The 18626-nt window shown below is 44.4% G+C and overlaps 1 protein-coding gene across 8 annotated transcripts in view; it reads left to right on the top strand.

The window, feature by feature from the left end:
* Positions 1 to 18626, top strand: part of SPATS2L (spermatogenesis associated serine rich 2 like) — a 58944-nt gene that overhangs the window by 21539 nt on the left and 18779 nt on the right. For 4 of the 8 annotated variants that reach the window (XM_065841272.2, XM_065841269.2, XM_071811521.1 and 1 more), the window contains 2 exons: positions 6204 to 6265; positions 17155 to 17263. In XM_065841272.2, the coding sequence (XP_065697344.1) occupies positions 6227 to 6265; positions 17155 to 17263 (148 nt within the window). In that variant the 5' untranslated portion in view covers positions 6204 to 6226. Of the gene's footprint in view, positions 1 to 6203; positions 6266 to 12763; positions 13015 to 15313; positions 15850 to 17154; positions 17264 to 18626 lie in introns of those variants that run through there. The other 4 variants (XM_065841273.2, XM_071811524.1, XM_065841274.2 and 1 more) reach the window with 3 other exon arrangements.

The following is an 18626-nucleotide window of genomic DNA, read 5'->3' as shown; positions in this document are numbered from 1 at the left end:
GCTCTTGGCACGCCATCCTGACCTGACATACGGCCCCACAGTGAGGGACTTCTCATGGCTCTAGCAGGAACGACTTGGAAGATAATACCTAGTTTGTGCAAACTGAAAGTTAACCTTGTTTGTTTTGCAGGAGGTTCATGCAAAGATAGAATTTGAGTAGATTTCAGTGGTCTTTATTGGGATGTTTAACAAAGAGGAAGAGCGAGACTATAATGTTTCTTTTGGCAAGCATTGCTGTGGAAAATGAGCTTTCCCAGCCTAAAACTGTCTTTCCAGATCCCACATCCCTCCCTTCTGCATGTCGGAGAGGACTGTTTTACTGGCTGTGTACCTGAATCCAGCTCTTCTGAATTTGGTTCAGCTCTAATAGTGAGATATATGTAGTAAAGCCAGGAATTTTGGAATCTCCAGTTGATGCTGAATCAAAGCAATGCTCTTCAGATGCTCCTCTAGTATGCCAGCCAGCAGAATGCGAGTGTGATTCTACAGAAATTCCCCTTCTCTTCGGAACGGTGCAGGGGTTAGGGCGCGCTTGTCGTATAGCTGCTGCGGAACGGGCACTAGATCCTCCAGATCTGCAGACTGGACACGTTCCTTTGTCACCGGGCTGCTGGGATGAGGTTTCTCAGTCCTTTCCATTTGAGCTGCTTTGGTTTGTTTGAATAAACACTTGTCAGACCTGTCTTTCCCCGCATATCCCACTCTCACCTCTGTCCCTTTTATCTTCATAGAAAATAGGTCTGTGGTCTCGCAGCTGTGGATTTTATAGTGTTAAATAACCTGAGTTCCTGGTGCATCACTGCACATTTTCCAAACTTCCATGCCTTAGTGCCTGTTTTCAAGCAAGCAGTCTGCAAGGCTGTAGTACCTCCGAGACATCTCCTGCTTTCTCAGATTGTAGTGTCAACGTGATAAACGTTGGGGGAGCGTCAGCCTCCTCTCTGTGGGAACCACATGTGGAATCAGTGAGACGCTGGATTTCCTGCATCCTGCTTTGGACAGCACGGTGGCTGTTGGGGCCGAGTAGGGGGAGAACGCAGGGGTCTGGGCTTGGGACAAGCGTGCCCAGGGGATGACGGCAGCGCAACAGGCTCTGGACGTGGAGACTGTTCTGGAGCGTGTTTGTGTGTGCCTTTAAAGAAAAGGATGCTAAAGGCCGCAGTTATCATCAGATTACCCGGAGGCACTTAATCACACCGACGGGGCTGATCTCCAACTTGTGAAAACCAGGAAATACAAAGTGATGCAGTGTTCCATTTCTTGCTACAATCTTTAGAATGGCATAAAACAGTACTGGAGGAATAGCAGTTCAGTGTTAATTACACTGTACATTGTTTTTACTAAGCATGTTCATTTCTAATGACGCAGAGGCTAAAAGGGCAGCCTGGAAGACAGTTGTTAATGTCCTGGATCCTCTTGATGCTGGTTATGTTTCTGCATTCATTTTTTAATGACTGTTTTTATCTTTAGACAATAGGCTATGGCACATAGGAAGCCATACCCATTGCAGTTCTCAGGCTGGTGAAGACAAGTGTCTGAATCTCCTGCCCTCTCTAGTAGATTTACAACCACAGCAGTAGGGCTTTGTGCATGGCTAAGGACACTAACTTGTGTAACTAACTACCATATGCATGCTCACGTTTGGCCTTTGAGCTGATAAGCTAATTTTTTTGTTCTTCTGCCATTTAAATAAATTCTGAGTGAAGACCAGAAGAATTCTCCTTTGAAATACTTGAATTTTGGAGACATACTTTTGCAGTCTTGTCAGTCTTTCTCATGTAAAAATGTTAAGTTAAAACCACATCAGAAAAGGTGTGTCCATTCCCACCTTCATCTGAATTTCTCCAGTAGTATCTCTTTATAATAAAAGGAACCAGTTGGAGTGGGCAGATGAGGACACTTGTCACTTGGGGCATGTAGGAGACTGTTAATCTGTAAACGCAGAGACGGGAAACCAAACCCTGGACTATTTTCTACTGTTTTGTGGGAAATTTTCTCTTCCCTGTTGCCAAAGATATAACTTATCTTCAGATGCCAGAAATGGTGGAGCAGGTGTCACACACAATCTCCTCCACTCCAATAGAGCTTACTGCTGGGTTTTTTTTCACAAATCATATCTTTCTGGCAACACTTACGCTTTCATAAACTCCCTTTCCTCTCTGTGTATTTGCAGGGAGATTCTTTTCTGTTTTCTTGGAGGGAGCGCATTTCTTTTGTGATAGTTTTGGCATCTCAGATGTGAGCGTGCGGTGTGGCTGGCAGGATTTGCAGCGGGATGGGGCACAGACGTGCTCTGGTGATGCTGCGCTGCCGGGGACATGGGCAGTCCCACCCATTCAGAGTGCTGTGTAAAATGAGTGTTTGTCAGCTCCCTTAGCTGCCCCGCTTCACTGCGGTGTGAACTTAAACTGCCGCCCTGTAACACGAATCACTGCGTTTGGTGGGCGAGAGGAGGAAGGCTCTGCTAAACTTCAGTCTTCTCTACAGTGTTCCCTCAAAGTGCCTCTGCTATATTTGTCTCTTTTTGTTGTATTGAAATGCTTCGTTTCACAAAGCAAGTAAACTGCCTGCTTTGGATGTGAGCAGTAGATAGAGGAATAACACCATTCCATCAGTGTTTGAGGGCAGGATGCCACGAGCAACCGAGAGTCATCTCCGATTCCAGGTGCCACATTTGGAAATAGCTATCAGGAATTAACAACCTGTTCATAGAAGGGATTCAGTGGTGATTTTCCCTTCATTCCTTTTTAATGGCAGTGCTGTTGGTGTGACATGCGGTGACACTTCAGGAGCACAAATACAGGCGTGAGATGTGGAGAAGGACAAGGTGCGTGGCTGATGTTCAAACTGAGAAGCACTCGCATACGCTATGTTTTGTGCATTATAAATACAGCTCTTTTGTTAACTTAGTGTTAGCCACTGCAGAAAACCTTCTGTGTGTATGTGTGTGTCTGTGGTGTTAGTGACACACACAGCACGGTTCTCCAAACCGGGAGATTAAAGCTTCTCAACTTCAGCGCGACTGTTTTGTTCATAAAATTATTCATGTGCTGTAATCTTTTGTCACAGGATTAGAAATGCGGTAATTGTTCAACACAGAGAGGAAAATATCATCAGAAGAAAAATACCAGTTAATGCAATAAATCAGTTTGTGCTACAATGAGGAAATGAAATTGGTTAGCTATGAAGTGTAGCCATAAAGGATATTTTTAAAAATTAGTGCTACGCTGACATTTTCCTTTTAATGTATCATTTGTATTTTATGTAACAAGGAGTGCTGGACTCAGTGATATAAATGAGCAAGTGTTTTATGCAGGTTATTTCAATTATTTGCCCTTGGAGAAGGGGATTGAAAAATAGTTCCAACTCAGTTTTAGCATCTTCATTTTGAGAGCTCTAATATGCATATTCATGAAGACTGAAGTATCTCCTATCTTTGAAGCCACAGAAATTAAGAGGCATGGGACCTCCCCAAAGTACAACTACTGGGGTTCATTTGCTTCATACAAGATGCGGTTTTAAAACAGTTTGGGTACAAAATTAGTGAAATACATACTGAAAATCAGAACCTGAAGATTTCAGGTGACAGAGATATTTTCTCATTATTTATTGTTTTTTATGATTAATAGACTTAAGGCAACAAAGGTTTGTTAGGTATAATCCTTATTGTACTCGTTCCTGTGTTGTGTGTTGATTCCTCAATGACAGTTTTTTTCCTGTTGTTTGCGGAATGTTTTAAGGTATTGGATCAGATCAGGTGTATTTAAACTGGTGTGCAGGAAGGCCGGCTTGCAGCAGTTGTCTGTAACATTCTAGAAGCTGCTAGCTATTAGAAATAAGGGTGAACTAGTCGAGCAGAAGGGGTAGGGAGAGGAACCTTCTGAGCTGAGATACCAGGTTTTGAATAACTGGCGATGGAAAGCGTTACTTTTATTTTCTTCCACTACCTTATGTTTGAGGGTTTCCGTAATTCAGCGTCTGCTCTTTATCAGGCCAAAACTCAAAAGGCCATTCCTTTTTCTTCTTCCTATCATTTCTTCCCCATATACCACAAACAAAATCATGTTACTTCTGAAAATGTGCTTCCTTGCATCTCGTCCCTTTAATTAGAAAATGGATGCATGCACAAATGACCAACAAGGTTTAAATGCTGTTGGCAGGTGCTGTAATAGAAGCGCTTTGTGGGGGTTTGAACTCCATGAAGTGCTGTGTTCCAAAGCAGGAGTTGGGGGAGGATTGTGTAAGTACATTAGAAGAGATTGAGTAGAATTATAGGAACTCTGGTATCAGTCCACATAGCAAAGGGCTTAACGGGGGGAAGAGGGGAAGTGTTTTGACTTAAACTTGGAAAGAACTAAGATTTCTTTCTTGTTTATGTGCATCTCTACCTTCTTCTTGGTATATAGCAGAGTTAAATTTGGCGACCAAACCGAGCTTTTATTCCATTTGACTTAGTCTTTGCTGTAATTGTTTTGCTTAATTTTAAAATGTAACGACTCAAGCCTAACGCAGTTGGGTTCAGTGGAAGCAGGACGGGACTCCTTCCCCGCGTTAACTCTTCATCGCGTGCTGCAAGACCCTCCCTTCCGCAGCCACAGCACTGGAAATACAAAACATATCGCAGGCTTTCTTCATCGCATGCAAATTCCATTCACGTGCCCAAGTTTTCAGAGCAGGCTTGGAGATTTAACTGTACAGACCCTGTTAGTTGCACTAGAAGCTATGTGGCTAAAACCTCTGAATTACTGTAGGAAGATAGAACAAAACAACAAAACAGAGCCGCAAAACAACCAACAGGCAAAAGCAGCTGTGCAGTGCTTGTCAGGCTGAGCTCCTGGCACACTGAGCTGTTTTTGAAGATGAATCTTCAGAGAAATCTTGTGGCAAAGATGGAGGTTGCTGGTGAGTGAGGAAGCAGGAGCGGTTGGGTTCACCTCAGGTATTCCTCCTCTTGAATGCCTCAGAAGTATCAAGGAATGATCACAGGATCCCAGAATGTCAGGGGTTGGAAGGGACCTGGAAAGCTCATCCAGTGCAATCCCCCCATGGAGCAGGAACACCCAGCTGAGGTTCCACAGGAAGGTGTCCAGGCGGGTTTGAATGTCTGCAGAGAAGGAGACTCCACAACCTCCCTGGGCAGCCTGGGCCAGGCTCTGACACCCTCACCAGGAAGAAGTTTCTTCTCAAGTTGAAGTGGAACCTCCTGTGTTCCAGTTTGAACCCACTGCTCCTTGTCCTACCATTGGTTGTCACCGAGAAGAGCCTGGCTCCATCCTCCTGACACTCCCCCTTTCCATATTGATCCCCATGAATGAGTCCCCCCTCAGTCTCCTCTTCTCCAGCTCCAGAGCCCCAGCTCCCTCAGCCTTTCCTCACACGGGAGATGCTCCACTCCCTTCAGCATCTTGGTGGCTGCGCTGGACTCTCTCCAGCAGTTCCCTGTCCTTCTGGAACTGAGGGGCCACAACTGGACACAATATTCCAGGTGTGGGCTCCCCAGGGCAGAGCAGAGGGGCAGGAAAACCTCTCTGACCTACTGACCACCCCCTTCTAACCCACCCCAGGTACCATTGGCCTTCCTGGCCACAAGGGCCCAGTGCTGGCTCATGGTCACCCTGCTGTCCCCAGGACCCCCAGGTCCCTTTCCCCTACGCTGCTCTCTAATAGGTCATTCCCCAACTTATACTGGAACCTGGGGTTGTTCCTGCCCAGATTCAAGACTCTACACTTGCCCTTGTTATCTTTCACTAAATTTCTCCCCACCCAACTCTCCAGCCTGTCCAGGATTCCCTCGTCCAAATCATTGATGAATATATTGAACAATACCGGCCCCAGTACTGACCCCTGAGGCACTGCACTAGATACAGACCTCAACTGGACTCTGCCCCATTGACCACGACTCTCTGGCTTCTTCATGATGGCCAGAGTCCAAGAGACGTGGCTGGGAAAAGCCTGGTATCCCATAACGATGAAGCATTTTTAAAATGAGTTTGCAGACCTAATCTGGGGACAGTATGAAATTTGGACTGGTTTGCTTTTTGGCACAATTGAGCACTGGTGTGCAGGACATTAAGTCTTCTCAGATTTCTCTCATGCTTATAGGTAAGCACATATGGTTAGTTTTTATAGGTGTAGCTTTGACAGGTTGGGATTAAAGCCTCGAAATTAAACTCTTTGTTTTTTTTTTTTTTTTTCTTTCGCAGACAATATTCTCACCTGAAGAAAGATGGCAGAAATCAATTCTCCTGTAAATATCAAGGAAAAGGTTGGTTCAAGTAACAGCACAGTGCAAACCAACATGATATTTCCTTATGTATTTCACCCTGGCTCCTTCAAACACTGGTCACATACTTAACTTTACTCACAGAGTCGATGCACATTAAAGTTAAGTTCACAGGCAGGTATTGATAGAATAGCAATCTTGATTGATGAGAAACGTCTTTTGCAAAGAGTCGATGTTTTGGCAGATAGACATCTCATGTTCCGTTGTGATTCCGGTGCACGCTGCTGCTGTGGAGAACAGCACTTAGTGATGATTGCTGCTCTACAAGAAACAGCCTTCAAGAAACTCACCCTTTAGCAAATAATTTTTCTGACCGAAAACATCATACCTGTACTACTTAAAGGCAATTCATAATATTACAGGGCCTGAAAAGAGTAGATTTTATTTTCCTGTGTCAGTAGCTTTGCTTTTAACTGCATTATGTGCGTGAGTGTGTCTTCTCCATATTCTGGCTGGTGTTAGAGCCTCCCTACCCTTCCACGAGCAGGAAAAGACGTGCAGCCGATTAATACACAAATATCAGGTAGGTTATAAGACCTTTCGTGACTCCCAGCAGGCAGATTGTGAAGAGAAAATCTAACCCATAGATACTGCCTTCCACACATAAATAGGAAACCAAGACATCTGTCAAAGAATAGGAAAAAAAGAGGCAGGGAAAAGTGGGAAGAATGTGAGAGTATGACATGATAGGGTTGTCTTTTAAAAGAAGCCAAGATTTTGAGAATTCACCTGAATCGTTGTCTTTTATAAAATCGGGTTTTGTTCTGCTTCGTGTTTGGGAAGAGAGGTGGACTCTGCACTTAGGAAGTTCAGGGAGGGCTAATGGGTTCCTTGATTTACAGCTTTATGAGGCCCCTGGGGCTCTGCTGCAGGTTTTCAGGCAGTGCGATCAGCGTTAAAGACCAGAGTGCAGTTCTGTCAGTGAACCCAAGTCTGTCTGGGTATCAGTGAAAAGCTGATAAGGCCCATTTACTTCATGAAAGATGCACAAGGACAAGGCATCAAGACTGATCAAATATCAAGGAAATACAGAGCAGTGAGTGCAACGTAAAACTGAGAAATATGGTCATTTTCTGCTGTATCGTAAGATCTGCCTGTGGCACATTGCACACCCTGCGGGGCAACAGGTGTGCGAACTATTCTCTCTAAGCCTGTCAACAGAAGGGAAGAATTTTGTGCATGATTCCTTAGATTAACTCTTTTCCCTGAGCTGACAGAAAAAAAGTTGTTCTACAGAAGAAGATTTGCCTAACTTCAGTTTTGCAACTCAACACTTTGGTTTTGCAATTAGTGGGACTGATAACATGGGAGAAAATCATTTGGCCTGAGGAATGTGTGCAAGATACTGTAAATGTAGCTTTCTGATCCAGAAAAATCCCAAGAAGAGACAGAGAATTAAGATGTGGTATAACACACCACAGCATGACAAAGAGCCTTGAACTAGAGGCCAATAGTCAGATTTTTAGTTAACTCGCTGTTTTGCTTCCAAGTTCACAAATAATGAACTTTCAGTCGGGTAGCATATTTTTCAGGACTGATCATGACTAGTAGTTAATGGCTTAGACATCACACTTGGTTTATAAAGGCCTGATGAACTGTGGCAACTGCTGAGCCTGAAACGGGATTTCCTCAAGTTGCAGTTTGCTAATGATGTTTCCTGCAGGAACAGACACAAACTGGTGCCTGCCCAGCGAGGGATGGTTGGTTCTGAGTAGTTCAGGTGCGAAGGAGTCCCTTGTTCAGACTGTTGTGTCCATCTTTCGCTGCTTACTCACTTTATTTGCTTTCTGGAGATGTAGAATGTTTTTTTTTCTCTATATCCCCTGATGGGAAATGATTCCTTACCTGTTGCTCTGCCCAGGTACCTGCTTTTTGAGTTATATTTGTTGTTAACTCCCAGAACACTCCTTGTGCTTGAGGATTTATGTGTCAACATGAATCTGTATTTCAGTGATGAGCATCTTCCTTAGTCCTTAATAACAGCTCAGGGTTTAAATATTGAGTAGCATGATGGATTTAGCAATAGCAAGTAATGTTATCAACTCCTATCCCCTAGTGCCAGAGTGCTGGAAGGTAAATTACAGTAACTCTGAAAATGCAGCTCAGTAAATCAATTGAAGTTCTGCCTGTTTGGAATTCTTTTTTATCATTATTTTGGTCAGATTTACAAGTGCAGGATTTTACAAATCATCTGTTTGTCTTTTGCTGGATCAAGAATGAAGAACTGCAACATGAGTTTATTCACACTATATCTGCTATTCCAAGTCTGATATCTGCTGCGAGTATCTGAAATCAAAAGTTTAGCAGCATATACATTTTTAGGTAGGAAATTAATTGGATCAATACACTCCGTTATAAGTAGTTCCTCTCTTTATTCCTGTGTCTTCCATCGGTGATTGGTACCACTAATTCCCTATGTCAAAGAGAAAACTTAGTTTAACAGTAATGTTTTATTACAAAATCACTGGGTTTTATTCTGGAAAATACAGACTAGTAACCTACTAAATGAAGGTTTAGTGAGTGAAGAGAATAAAGCTCCTGAGCCCTCCATCCGTGGCCGAGAAGCCAGCGTACTGTTTGCCATCTCACCTGGACCAGCCTGGCTTGTTTGCTCAAGAGATTTGACATCTTGTGTTGGGTTTACAGTCTGGTCAGCAACAAACCCAGCAACTCGAGAGCAACTGTAGCTTTAGAAATACGAGGAAAGGGTTGAACAGATGTGTCCTACTGAGTTGGCTTTAAATATATATTTGCACATAGACCTCTAAAGTGTAAGGACTTCATTTGCATGTCTGAAAAGCTGACCTGTTTACTGTGTCTTGTTAGGAGAGTCAGAATCAAATCCTTTTCTCACTTGGCAACCTTACAGAGCAAGATGTGGTCGTGCCACACAACACTGAAGCAGTGAGTTTAGTGTTCACTGTATCTGCCTTTCTGGGGGGAGTATTTCTGGAGATCCTGGTGGACAGCAGGGTGACCATGAGCCAGCACTGGGCCCTTGTGGCCAGGAAGGCCAATGGTACCTGGGGTGGGTTAGAAGGGGGTGGTCAGTAGGTCAGAGAGGTTCTCCTGCCCCTCTGCTCTGCCTTGGGGAGACCACACCTGGAATATTGTGTCCAGTTGTGGCCCCTCAGTTCCAGAAGGACAGGGAACTGCTGGAGAGAGTCCAGCGCAGCCACCAAGATGCTGAAGGGAGTGGAGCATCTCCCGTGTGAGGAAAGGCTGAGGGAGCTGGGGCTCTGGAGCTGGAGAAGAGGAGACTGAGGGGGGACTCATTCATGGGGATCAGTGTGGAAAGGGGGAGTGTCAGGAGGATGGAGCCAGGCTCTTCTGGGTGACAACCAGTGACAGGACAAGGGGCAATGGGTTCAAACTGGAACACAGGAGGTTCCACTTAAATCTGAGAAGAAACTTGTTCCTGGTGAGGGTGTCAGAGCCTGGCCCAGGCTGCCCAGGGAGGTTGTGGAGTCTCCTTCTCTGCAGACATTCAAACCCGCCTGGACACCTTCCTGTGGAACCTCAGCTGGGTGTTCCTGCTCCATGGGGGGATTGCACTGGATGAGCTTTCCAGGTCCCTTCCAACCCCTGACATTCTGGGATTCTGTGATTTATAAATGTAATTACTTTTGCTGAGCTCCACAAATCCGTTGCTGTCCACACAAATATAAGCAGGCCTTGTTAAAAGAATAGAATTAGAATACATTTCCTTCCTGGTTCTCCCTTTCTTCTACCTCAGTGCTTGCAGATCATAATATATTTAAGACTTTGATCCTGCTAAGAGCTGAGTGAAGCCAAAGGAGCTGAACACCTGTACACAAATACTTACTCTTGTAGGTTCCTGCAAAAGTAGAACACAAGTTTCTCCCACATATTTCTCCTTAAATTGAGCATTGTTTGTCTGTGACAAAATGTAGTACTGGGCCTATGAAGTTTTGGTATAATGTCTGTTGGTTTGGTTTTGTTGTTTGTTTGTTTTTTTTTTTTTATTGGTGGTCTTTCCCCATGTTCTGTGCATGATCGGCCTGCAGTTATCCAAGCAGAGCAGACCTGCCCATGTGTTCAAGATGATGTGAAGTGGAGGCAAACACGTTGTGCTCACACAGGCCTGGGAAATCCTACCCCCAATTGGAGTCAGAAGAGAATGCTACTGTAGTGCTGATACTCCTATAATTCATTCTTGGTATTTCAGCTGAAATAGTTCAAGTCAGTAGGTTAAACCTTCTATTTTTTACATATATATATTTTTTTTTTTTCTTCGTCCTGGGAGATGTATATAAACGTTGGCCTATGATGTCAGGAAGGCTAATGGAAGTTTCCGTAGCTGGCAGAGGCTCCTGCAGCTGTGAGGCTCTTGTGGGGAGCCAGGACTGTTTCGATTACCACATTTTCATGCATATAACCCACAGATTTTCTGGAATGCCCCAAGTTGTGTGTTTCAGCAGCCACAAGGGTTACAGGCCTGCATAGCTACTGCCAGGAGAAGGTCAGCACAAGGGTCTCTCTCGGGATCATTCGCTCTGCCCTGCCCCTTGCTGTGCTGTTCCCTCTCTGTGCTGCTCTCGCCTCTCTTTACACTCATCTCTGCATATGAAAACCCAGTCTAACTAAAGACTGGTTTTCTACTACTAGGACTTTCAGGCACTGAAAGTTGTACTTAGATCATATGCACACAAGTCCACTGCACTACGGGGTAAAATGGACCAAACTCATTGGCTTAAGTCCAAAATAACTCCTTAAAATTGATGGAGGTATTCAAGCCCTGACTAGCACCTCACAGAAGAGGTGCTGAGGTTCTGAATGACAAGGCCGAAAAAGAAGGAGCAGTTGGAGGGAGGAATACAAGTGATGTTTGGTTTCCTGCAACAATTAGATGCTGTTAGTTCAATAAGAGCATAGTGAGGATCAGGCACTGCCCAGGGTGGCCATTCGTCTGGCATGGGATTTTGGTTTTGATCCAAAGAAAGATGAATTGTTCAAACCTCAGGACTTGCTATTTGCCCTATTGATTGTGTGTCTAAACATGTTTGAACAAATGAAAACGGGTGTCAGCTGGAATTAACAAAATCCTCATTCAGATGAAAATCTTCCTCTTGGGATTCTGGTAGGAGTTTTGCTGAATTTCTCCTGAAAGGTTTGCCTTGGCTGTTTTAGGTGTCAGAGTTCTAGGAGCAGATGGGCAGGTTTGTTCCATGAACTGCAAGAAGGAAGTTGTATTCAGATGTCATTGGGGGAGTTCACGCCATAGCTGTGGTTTCATAAGCAATGGTCAGCATGCACGGAAAGAGCAGGATGCATAGCAGAAGGAATGGAAGCACTATATAAACTTCAAATCATACATTACAAAACCAGATAGTTTCCAATCTTACTAGGTCTCCTTAAAGTTGACTTTTGTAGCTGTTTCTTGCCCAGGTGTTGAAGTAGATGGACTTAGTCCAAAGACCAGCAAAGTTGATCAAAATGCACTCTTGTCACTTGATGAGCCATTTAACTTGGCTTAAGGATATTATAGATTCTGGTCTCTAGATAGCGCTGTCATTTTTCAAGCAGAGCAGGTCTTACTGAGCCAAACTCTAGAATATGTTCTTTCAGGATTTCTAAAATGTCTGGGGTTCCCATTTAATTATTTTACAAATTTGGGAGACAGAGCTGACATAATAAATCCATGATGATTGCCTGCAGTAGGTAACTGCAGCAAGTAGAATTTGTTTTTGCTTATCGGGGATAAATGATCCGAAGGTATCGATGTGATAAACAACTCATATGGTGGAGAGCTGTTGTTTTGCGCAAAGGGGATGTTAACCACACTTGTTCAGTGTGTTGTGATGAACTCGGTTAGTAAAGCTTGTGGAAAAATGTCTCCAGTGTAAGAAATAGGTTCTTCACGCAACAGAGCCAAATTGTTTTTACAAGATATGTTTGTGTAGGAGTTTTCAAAACCTTAAATTCTGCCATGCAGTACATTTAAATGCGTTTTCCTGCTTAATGTTCCCAGGCCACGTGCTGATGCTGATGCAGCAAGGCGCAGAGCTCAGCCCGCCCTCCGTCCTGCTCCTCTGCACGGCTTGGGCCAGGCCCAGCTGCACCTGGGATCTACTTGAGCCTGGCTTAACCTGCTGTCCGGGCTCAACTGCAGTGTGCGGGTGCATAGAGATGTGCTACTCACACGCAGTAAAAATAAAGTAGGAAAATGGCTGTGTATTCGTTGAAAACAATACTTCTGAATTAATTCAGCTCCTGACTGAGAGAAAATCTGTTGATCTTAGCATTTAGTACAAGTGGAGGTGGATCTGTGGCAGTGTTTCTAACCAAAGTATTTCGACTGAATAAGTGACCATAACAGTAACTTCAAGGGGATTAGAGCAGCTGCGTTCAGGGGACTCAGAACAGCCGTGAGCTTTCAGCAAAGCGGTTTAATTTGTCACTATGTCAGAAATACGTAAACAAATTCTCTGACCCCCGGATATGTTACTTATTCACCAGAAACATCCTCTTTGAGGCGATGCCAAGGGGAGCAGATGGAGTGGAGCAGCCAACGGGCAGCGAGCGAGTCTGTGTTGTTGGAGTTGCCTGGGAGCCCGATCAGACCTCGAGGATTTTATTTTGGGGTAGAAACAGCTTATCTGAGGGGACTTGGAACCTTTTCCGGTTTTGATATCACTTCTGGGCAGTCCTTGGTGTAAGAGGCTGATAAAAGTGACCTCACGGCTGTGGAATCCTCGTCCTGATGAGACGTGAGTTGGCTCCAATTGCAGTGGCTTTAGCAGGGCTTGAGCAAGCGTTTCAACGTCAGCGTGTGCTCAAGACTTCAGCTCAAAAAAAGCGGTTAAAAGTCTTTGAGCTGTCTTTAGCTTTATCCGTGAGCGTAGGAATTAAATGTGTGCTTGCAAGGGAGGTCTCTGGATCGTGGGGTTAAATGGAGGTTGATGTGGGTTCTACCTCCGCATTCTTCAGCGTGCACAGTTGTTTTCAAGATCACAGCTTCATACTTTAGATCTGCAATTGCTCCAAAGTAGCTTTTGTAAGCTGTAATTCTGAGCAAGTCATCTTAGTGATAAACAAATGTGCTTTCTGCTCAGGCTACAGGAGGGAGAGCCTGGGAATGGACTGGTGTCAGTGACAGCTCCTCAGCTGGTGCTGCCACGAGCGGCACGATGGTCTGTGGGTCAGAAGGTGTGTTACTGGGTTCTCTTTGTGTCCTGTCAGCGGCACGATGGTCTGTGGGTCAGAAGGTGTGTTACTGGGTTCTCTTTGTGTCCTGTCAGCGGCACGATGGTCTGTGGGTCAGAAGGTATGTTACTGGCTTCTCTTTGTGTCCTGTCAGCGGCACGATGGTCTGTGGGTCAGAAGGTATGTTACTGGCTTCTCTTTGTGTCCTGTCAGCGGCACGATGGTCTGTGGGTCAGAAGGTATGTTACTGGCTTCTCTTTGTGTCCCGGAATGCTTGTCGAGCATCCAGGTGATGACGAGTTCACTGAGTAAAGATGGGATGATTCACAGACTCGTTAAAATAGTTGACGTCCCCGTAGTCTGTCTGGTAATGTTGTTCTTCCTGCGATCAGGTTGCCACGAGTAGGAAAAGCCGTTTTCTCCCAAAACATAGAAATAAATCTAATAAAATAGACTGCTGTTTGTTCTTGCAGACTCTTGAGTATTAATGTGATATCACTGCATCTTAGGAGATTATTTTTCTCTTACACTGTTTTTCATCCTTTAGGATGATAACTATTTTTTAAAGTAATTTGTTGATGAGAAGCCATACAATATTGGGTTATTCTGTTTCCATAATCTGTTGCTTATGTGTTGAGAAGATGGACGTTCTTGGTAAGCCTGAGAACCTTAAGTTTAGGGAGATAAAGCTGGGTGTTGTATCCTGCCCTGGAGGACACTGTGTCCCTTTCCAGAAATATATGGGACGTATCTTGCACGTGGGGACAGACCTGAGCTTCAAACATAGACATCTACAGATATTTTCCAAACCAGAATGAAAAGACTAAGAGGTGGAATATCAGGGGCTTTGAAATTTGCGTTTCTGGGGTCAGGCTGTCGTATATAATCATTTTGTTTGGAAGAGACCCTCAAGGTCACCGAGTCCAACCATAACCCACCCCTGGCACTGACCGGTGTTCTGAGAACCTCATCTCCATCAGGTCAGAATTTGAGACTTGTGGCCATTAATCAGTTTCTGGATGTCTAGAACTTGCCGAGTTTTTCCTTACCTGTGTAGAGTAGTTCCAGTATATTCTGGATGAGAACACCAAACAGCGCAGATGTTGTGGAGACCTGACGTCTCGCACAGAGATCTGCCTGTCTTTGAAATTCCCCAAAAAACATGGTAATGTTATTCATTTTGCTCCTAACAGAACTATTTTCTGTCAGAACAAAACTGAAGGTTTCTCCTCTGGAATTCTGGGTTTATATCTGCTTCTGTTGTTTGTGAACAGAGATGTATATATAGATATTCTTATTATTATTATTATTGACATACAGGTTGCAAATTTGAGGTTTTGTCTGTCTTATCCCTCGTTAATCATTGCAGAAATCTGGACAGCAGAAACACGAACAGCTTGTAGGTATCTGGAGACTCGTAGCACACATACCCAAGGGAAGCAGATTAAGGAAATGTAAGCAACTTCTGACTTGGAATTTCCTAAGTCCTGAGGGCTTTGCTTTGCAATCAGCTGGTCTTCTCCTCAGCAATTTTCTCATGAAACTTGTCAACTTTTTATTCTCTAAATGGAAAAAGAAACAAATGTATATTTTGTACACCAGTCAACAGAGGATATTGTTGGATTTTGGCACCTGAACTGTTGGGATCTGCAGTACATTAATGTTCCCTAAATCAAATTTTCGTATAGCCCAGCTGAACCAGGACTGTGTCCACAGCGTCAGATGCCTCATTTCTTTGTATTCTTCCCAAGATCATCCCCTTGCTTTTTTACGTTATTTCCACAACTGGAATGTTTCCATAAACTTTTTGTACTTAATCGTAGTACTAGTTGGATGAAGCACAGTTTGGGTTTTAATTCTGGGTTTTCTATTAATGTAAATTTTTGGAGCAAAGCCCATCCAGTGCAAATGAAGTCCACAGTGGATGTTGCAGTCTGAAACGTTCTGCTTGGCTGGGCTCGTGTCAGTGCTCTCCACCCCCACATGTTCTTGCTGAAGCCTTTCAGAAGTTTCCAGACTGCTGCCTGATCTGTTCTGTGGTCTTGGCCTCACTGTGTTGTTTCCAGATGCTTCTTGAGGCTTCCAGACCTTTCAGAGCGAAGAAGGACCCATGAAATTCCCATGCTTGTATTTAAAGACACTTAGAACACACCAGATATTTCCTTTCACTGCTTTTCCTGTAAGCCGTTGCCACAAGGAGATTATGCAATTCCGAGTGGGCAGAGAGACGATCCGTGGGCTTGTGAAGGAAGAGGGGAGGTTTCTGTGAGAAAGGAAGATGTAATCCACACGGTGGAAATGTTTGGCGGCGTGAACACCGAACGGACCGCAGCGTGTGGCCTGCGCTGCCCTGCTGTCCCGCCAGCTTGGATCGTTCCGCAGCAAGCCTGGCTTTATCGGTAAATAGGGGAACGTGGATAAAACTCCTTCCTCCAGTGCTTTCTCTGCACATCCTCTTGATTTGGGCTGGTTATTATGGTTGTGGCCTGCGTTGTCCACACGTAGACTTGCTGCTTCAAATGTGTTGTGGGCAAAGTGAAGCCTCCAAGAGATTTGTGATAGGACGATGGGCAGGAGCAGAGTGAATCCTGCTAAGCAGATGTGCTAAAGTTGTGTGCTGGAGCCAGAAAGCGCCTTCCTGACGCAGGGAAAGGGGTGAACTGGTCCAGAAAGCATCCTCCAGAAAGCCTGATCCCATGTGGGTTGAGCTGGAGCAGGGACCGACCTCCTGAAGCCAAGTCCAGCGGGCAGCACGAACCGGAGCCCTCGGTCACTGTGCCTCATGTTAGTACATGCGACAGGGGCATAGGACAGGTGAGGAGCAGGGCCAACACACTGCAGCAAAATAAGATGGTTTGGTCATGAATCTGAGCACTTAAGTGTCCAAATCACCTTTTGCTGTCCCTGCTGATGGAAACTCCGTGGAGGGAGTCTAGAATGATGGTTGTGCAGCGCGGCAGGGGCAGACAGTGGGCACACTCTCACCATGTGCGCCAGCCTGCCCTTCAGCACATCCACCTTCCTGTCTTCTCTTTTCACACCTTTATTTCACAGTACAATAAGAAGGCCAGCAGCCTTTCATGATCACAAATCAGCATGACGACGGTGTGATACCCTAATCAGGGTTATACTCCCACAGAAAGATGGCGAAGAAGGGCGCTGGGGAAACATTTGCAGTGCAATAGCAAGTTTCTAATAGTAAATACATGCTGGATGGCTTGTCACAGAAGTTCAAAATGCTGATTTAGAACAGCTAGAATGGTTTTGGCACAGATTCTCGTGGTTTTTTTCAGAGTACTACTGTAGGCTTCTGTAAATTTTGCTGATTACGCTTATTATTTTTATTTTGGTACTACCTAGTAAAGTAAAAAGGAATGTTTAGGAAAGAAGCATAACACCAAATTCTGACAGTTTAGTTAAGCTAGATCTCCCTCTGCAACTGAGGGTGGGAGTTGGTTCCGGGCTTACTGGGTACCAGTTCTGTGGTGTGGTCACTTGAGGAAATTGTTTTCGTTATTAAACAGGCCAGGTGGGGAGAGGATGGGTGTTGCTTCACACAGCTAGATTGGTGTATACTTGTAAGCTCCTCACGTCTAACATGCGTTTAGATGTAAACATGCATTGGCACAGAGATACCTTATTGTCTAAAGGAGTATGAGAAACCCATATGTTATTGTCTTCCTTTTGTTTTCTTCCCCTTCCAGATCAATGCAGTCCGATTGATTGTTCCAAACAGAAGCAATATCGAGATAGTGATGGTGCTGCAGCAGTTCGATAACAACGTGGACAAGGCTGTCCAAGCCTTTGTGGATGGTGAGTGCCGTGCCCTTTCCCACCAGGGCAGCAGGGCTCGCTCCGCCTGCTGAAGTCGTCCTTGGCTCCAGTGGCTCACAATAGATGATGTAATGTTCAAATTCAGGTGGCTGTGACACTCGGAAAGTTCATTTTTGACCCTCCTGTCTGCATCTTTACTTCTTCATAGTGTGGTTTTGACATGGCTGTTGATTTGTTCTACCTGACTTTGCTATTTTTTGCTGCTGTTCTTGTTGCAGACCTTCTTTATTCTGCATAAAAGTTAATGTAAATATGACAGAATATGATTCACTATTAAAGATACAGTAATTAATAAGAATTTGGGATGGTCCTGAAGCAGATAACCAGGCCCCTAAGCCCCTGAACTTGATGCATACATTGACATTCAGACCTCAATCTGAATTTTGCAAACAGCTTTGACATTTATAATGGCTGAACCGAGACACCATTGAAAGTTCGAGCCATTCTAAATCTGGAGCCAAGTTTGTATTTTGCATCTTGAGACTGTCTCAAATGAAAGGTCGCTTATATTTAAATAACACTTTTCTGATAAAAATGTAATGGCAGGTATTTTGAACTTTCACCAAAGTGTGTAAGAAACCCTTTGCAGCAATAATAGCGTACTAGGAGCAAATCTTCTCAAAATATTTGTGTCTTGGGGCTGCTTTAAAGATACTAGAAGTTCAGTGGTCTTAAAACTGCATGTCTTTAAAATGCCTCATAGTGTTGATTTGCCATCTCACCAGGTTGCTTATTTCATATCTGTTTTACTTCAGAATAATTTTGGGTTTGGTTTGGATTAATTTACTGAAATTTATCAGCTGAAACACATTATGAGGTGCTAGGAATTACTTACCAAAACGTAAAAAAGCAGATGCAAGCAAACTCTGGACTACTTAGAAATGCATCAGAATTCTTCCATCAGATGGTGCCTCTTGACTCAAGTATCTGAAGAAGTCTTGAAGAAAGGCAAGCAGTGGTAACCTGAGTGAAATGCTCTTGGGTTGAACTTCGCCAGTTTAGGTCATTGTGCCTTGAGTTCAGAAGCTTTGCAAGTGAGCTCTTGAGAGCAGCCGATATTTGTTACTGTGTGGAAGAGGGCGAGATAAGCCGCGTGTCCGCTCAGCTGCCGCAGTGGGTAGGATGCAGCTAGCACTTCAAGTATCTTTTCGCGTGAATGGCAAACAATTCTAACATGGAAATATCACAATCGCAGAGAAGGCATCTCCATGCACAACAGGAAACGTGGGGCTGGCCGTGCCAAGTGAAGGGCTGAGCGCCTCCGTTTAACGCCTTTCTCAAAGTGTTCAAACTGAGACCAGCTCCTGTCTTGCTTCATGTCTGGAGTGGCGTACAGGTCATG

This window comes from Patagioenas fasciata, chromosome 7 (assembly GCF_037038585.1).
Source record: "Patagioenas fasciata isolate bPatFas1 chromosome 7, bPatFas1.hap1, whole genome shotgun sequence".
Taxonomy (NCBI): domain Eukaryota; kingdom Metazoa; phylum Chordata; class Aves; order Columbiformes; family Columbidae; genus Patagioenas; species Patagioenas fasciata.
This window is presented reverse-complemented; position numbering and strand designations above follow the sequence as displayed.